Below are 4,201 nucleotides of genomic sequence, written 5' to 3'. Positions count from 1 at the left end.
TTGCTTTTGTTTTGTAAAAACCCACTTAAATCTTATTTCAAATTTTATTTGTCTCCATCCTCCTGGTTGGCGCTAGCTAAATCCTGGAAGCTGCAGTTTATCTTTTGGCTTCGCATTCCCACCCGCAGCAGAATCAAAACCGCCTGTTCCCGCGAGATTTGCTTGGGTACCACAGGATCCCAATACAGTCCTCTGCTTGGTGTATCCCTTTACAGAGTTTTTGTTCAACATGAGAAGCTCAAGCTTTTGGGTGGAGCTGCCCACATAAAGTTGATGATTTGAGTCAAATTTTATCACTTCATTATTGTACACAGGCTGACACAAGAGGAACAACATGTTGCAAACTTTGCAAACAGAATCAAACCACAAGCCTAACTGTAACTGAAGTAGAGCTGGAAACTATAACCAGGATGCACACTTTTACTTTCTCTAAAATCTGATGTTTGCACATCACAGTTGAGTGTGGGGGTGAGTGTGAGGAGTGTGAAGTAAGTGTAAAGCTAACGTTAGCCAACTAACTTGTCTACTCAGACAGTATTTTGCTAGCGATAACATTAGCGAGCAAGCAAGCTAAGGTTAGTCAGCCAGCTGCAACCCAGCCACACTGACTGGCGTTATCTGGCGTTGGCCGCCCCACAACGCCAGCCAACAAAACTGAACACCATAAGTCCACAGGCAACTAAAAAGTAGGAGAGGGTTTCATTTATTAAGTTTCGTTTCAACCTGTTCACATATTGGCAATTTAAAGTGATTAGTACATACAAACCTTTTAAAGGAGAGTTAATATTGGTTTCACATTTATCAGGCGTGTATGTGTCTGTAGGCGTAATAATAATAAGTGATAATATGGCAATGTTGAGTTTTTGCTGCCCCTAAGTGGCCAAAAAATGAATTAACAGCTTTAAAGCAGCCCTACCATTTCAAATTGTGACACTGTGTATTGTCAGGGTTTTTTTTTTTACAAATATACATAACTGTGATTGTTCATTTTACTACATCACAGGAAGTTTCTCCGCCAGCAGCTGCGAGGGAAGAACTGTGAACTCCTATTGGTCGTCTCGGAGGAAGTGGAGGCACACCAAACATGGCGGTCTGATGGCTAAGGGTTTAACCAGCCGATCACAGCGCCACCTGGGCCAACGGGCCGATGACAGAGGAAGTAGAAGAAGTTGTGCGCAGCCAATCACATGGATGCACACTTGCAGATGTATTTTTTCCCACCTTTTTGGGTTTTGTTTACACAACCATTGCTGGACTCGTTTCTGATAAGAGGCAAAGCAATGAGGGAGGCAAACACTTTACAGGGAGAATCAACGAATCACAGTCCTTTACTCACAACACAGTTAAGACTTATAAAAAGTTACTATTCTGTTTCTGCTATTCTTGTGTTTTTATATATATTGACTATTTTTCAATGTCAGTTTTGATCTGTTTATTATTATTTTTTTCCTTTTTACTGTTCAGATTTCCAAAGTCATAGGATATCAGGCTTTATGAAAAATGCTGTGTTTATCTGCCTGTCTCCCTGTGATGAGTGATCCTCCCTGCTTCAACCAAGATGTTCACTGATCTTCTGTCTTTGTGTTTCTGTCCCTCCCGTCATGTCGTGAATCTCTCACTATCCGTATCCACCGTCCTTCACTTTCACCAAAGCGTGCCCTTCCTTGCCTCAGCGTGACTCCGCTCACTCCTCCTCTCGGTCCCTTCTACGTGTCACGAGTCAAAATCGGTGATTTATCACATTGCCAACTTTGTATTTCATCCACTTCCCAAACTCTTCTGGCACAGTCTGAGCCTATACTGTACAGAGGCTGTGCTGACACAACAGTTTTATATGCAACAAAGCAATGCAACACTCGGGCCAAGCACTCCCTCTAGCGGATGTTTGCCTCAGTTTCCTTTCAAGGAAGAAGTAATGGCATCATTCATCCAGTTGTTTTTTTTTTTATATAGAGTGCTAGTCATCGAGGAAGTATTGCAATAGTAACAATTATCATCTTTCAGTAGAATTATACTGAATTATGATATAATATTGATCAAATTACGATGATAAGGAAACCTGTTGTCTGAATTATTTATAAAATCAAACTCAAAATATAATATTACAGAAATTGGCCATTCATCTGCAAAGTCAGAGCATCACAGTTCATGTTTGACTTTGGAAAAGCAGTCAACAAACCCATCTCAACTCGGTCTGCTTGTTCTGGAGCTTTCAGCTGCATCACACAGTTCTCAGACATCAGAAGATTAAGTGATGTTCAACTTTTGAGTAGTGCTAAAACTTTATTAACTAGTGCGAGTGTGTCATTTTCTCAACAAATATTGGGTTTTGGACTGTGAGTCAGACAAAACAACGAATTTAAACATGGAAACTTGAGCTCTGAGGAATTGTGATCGACATTTTTCTAGAACTTTCCACTTCCTACTTTCCATACGGTTCTAAGACAAATTTAATCTGCTGATGAGGGCTGTGTGATTCAAAAGTCAAGTCAAAAGCTCCAGGACAAGTGAGCAAGTGATCGTTTAGATGGTTAATAATAATCGAAATAATTAATGAGTTACTGTTACAGTCGTCTCATCGATAAAGAAATATTTTGTATTTGCCCATATCAAGCACTCTTGTTTAATTAGAGTCACAATAATTGTTGCTTAGTGGTAAAATGACACCACACAGAATAAGGGACGATACTTCCATTGTTTATTCATTGTCTTATTTTCTCTCCGGCTCCACTCTGGTTCAAAGGGTCACCACCACAGCAGCCCTCTGTAGCACAGGAGCTCAGCTGATGCAGGGCTCTTCTTCTTCTTCTTCTTCTTCTTCTTCTTCTTCTTCTTCTTCTTCTTCTTCTTCTTCGTCTTCGTCTTCCGTCGTCGTCGTCTTCGTCTTCTTCAAAAGGAGAGATGAGGAGATTCAGGAGTTTGGGAGAAATGATTAATGGGGAAAATTAATTTCTGCTTCACAAATTTATATTCTACCTTATACTTATAAGTTAGAGGGTATCATTGATGACCTCCTAAAACTCAATCAAAGAACTGTAGTGGACCTCAAAGGCTCACTATCTAAATGTTATGTTTAATTGCATTGTGTCTTATAAGATTTGTTTTTTTACATGCTTTTTTTATGTACATCTTCTTTTGAATGCTGTCAAATCAATGTCAGTCGACTAAAAAAGAAGCATAAAATGACAGGACTAAAAGTGAAAGTATCTCAAAACTGCACTGAGGTAACCAGTACTTAGTAAAATGTATTTAATTCTTTCCGCTACTGACCAAAATCCAACCGCAAGAAGAGGAACATTCTTCCTAATAACTCAACCATGGACCTGTTCAGAGCAAATACTGACCATATCACCACACTGTATCTATAAATAAAGTGCCATTATAACAATTTTATTTCTATGCAAAAAATAAATAAAAAAAAACAAAACAAATAACAGAAGACAATCAGTATTCCTTAAGTAAGGAATGGCTTAGAGATTGGTCCATGCGAAAAAAAGCAAATGTTGAATGCAATTGTGAGACATTAATCATGATGTGATTGGTCCAAAAATCTCAGCAAATGATTGACAAGTGGCTCCAATGTTTCCAATGCAGGTTCACTTGGATATGACATTAAAAGGTATAACAGAACTGGGCCTGGAGTTTCATTCAAAATAAAGACATGCACATTGGACATGTGATCTCGTCTTTATAAATCATAAACAATGGGTAAATAACATAAGCCTTGGCTCAAAAGTGAAACATCATATCTGAATGAGCTTCAGCTGTTTCTCCCTCTATATTTACGATAAATTGGTGCTTTGGAATAAATTCCTGTAATGGCGTCAACTGCACAAGCCCTCTTAATCTTTCAGGAAAACAAATATTTTCTTATGTAAAACAGTTAAGGCCAATATTCGTCTTTAGCAGACACTACATGTAATAGTATACTCTTAAACTGAATAGATCTGAAAGCTACAAACTCCCATAAGGCGCATTTCACAATAATAAACTTCAGCAACACGTCCGAGTTGGACATGTGCTCACTAGCCGGCCCGCCAATTTTACATTTTTCTACAGTTATTGCTCTACCCAGGCACACTGCGCTCCATCTCTAACAACTTCCCTTTGAGCAACCAACCACCAAAACCCCTCAGACACAATCTGTGACAACCTCTCAGAGCTTGTGTTGCATTTTGAACAAAGGAATGTTGAAGAAGAA

The 4,201-nt window shown here is 39.0% G+C and overlaps 1 protein-coding gene across 1 annotated transcript in view; it reads left to right on the top strand.

Annotated features, from left to right (window-relative positions):
* Nucleotides 1-2,885, top strand: part of josd1 (Josephin domain containing 1) — a 7,147-nt gene extending 4,262 nt beyond the window's left edge. Inside the window, exon 5 of the mRNA XM_035659750.1 lies at nucleotides 1,004-2,885. Coding sequence (XP_035515643.1) covers nucleotides 1,004-1,103 — 100 coding nt within the window. The 3' untranslated portion in view covers nucleotides 1,104-2,885. The remainder of the gene's footprint in view (nucleotides 1-1,003) is intronic.
* Nucleotides 2,886-4,201: the final 1,316 nt, after the last annotated feature.

This window comes from Morone saxatilis, unplaced genomic scaffold, assembly GCF_004916995.1.
Source record: "Morone saxatilis isolate NCDOM2014 unplaced genomic scaffold, NCSU_SB_2.0 Contig1, whole genome shotgun sequence".
NCBI classification, from domain to species: domain Eukaryota; kingdom Metazoa; phylum Chordata; class Actinopteri; family Moronidae; genus Morone; species Morone saxatilis.
Note: the sequence above shows the minus strand (reverse complement) of the source record. Positions and strands in the feature narration are given on the sequence as shown.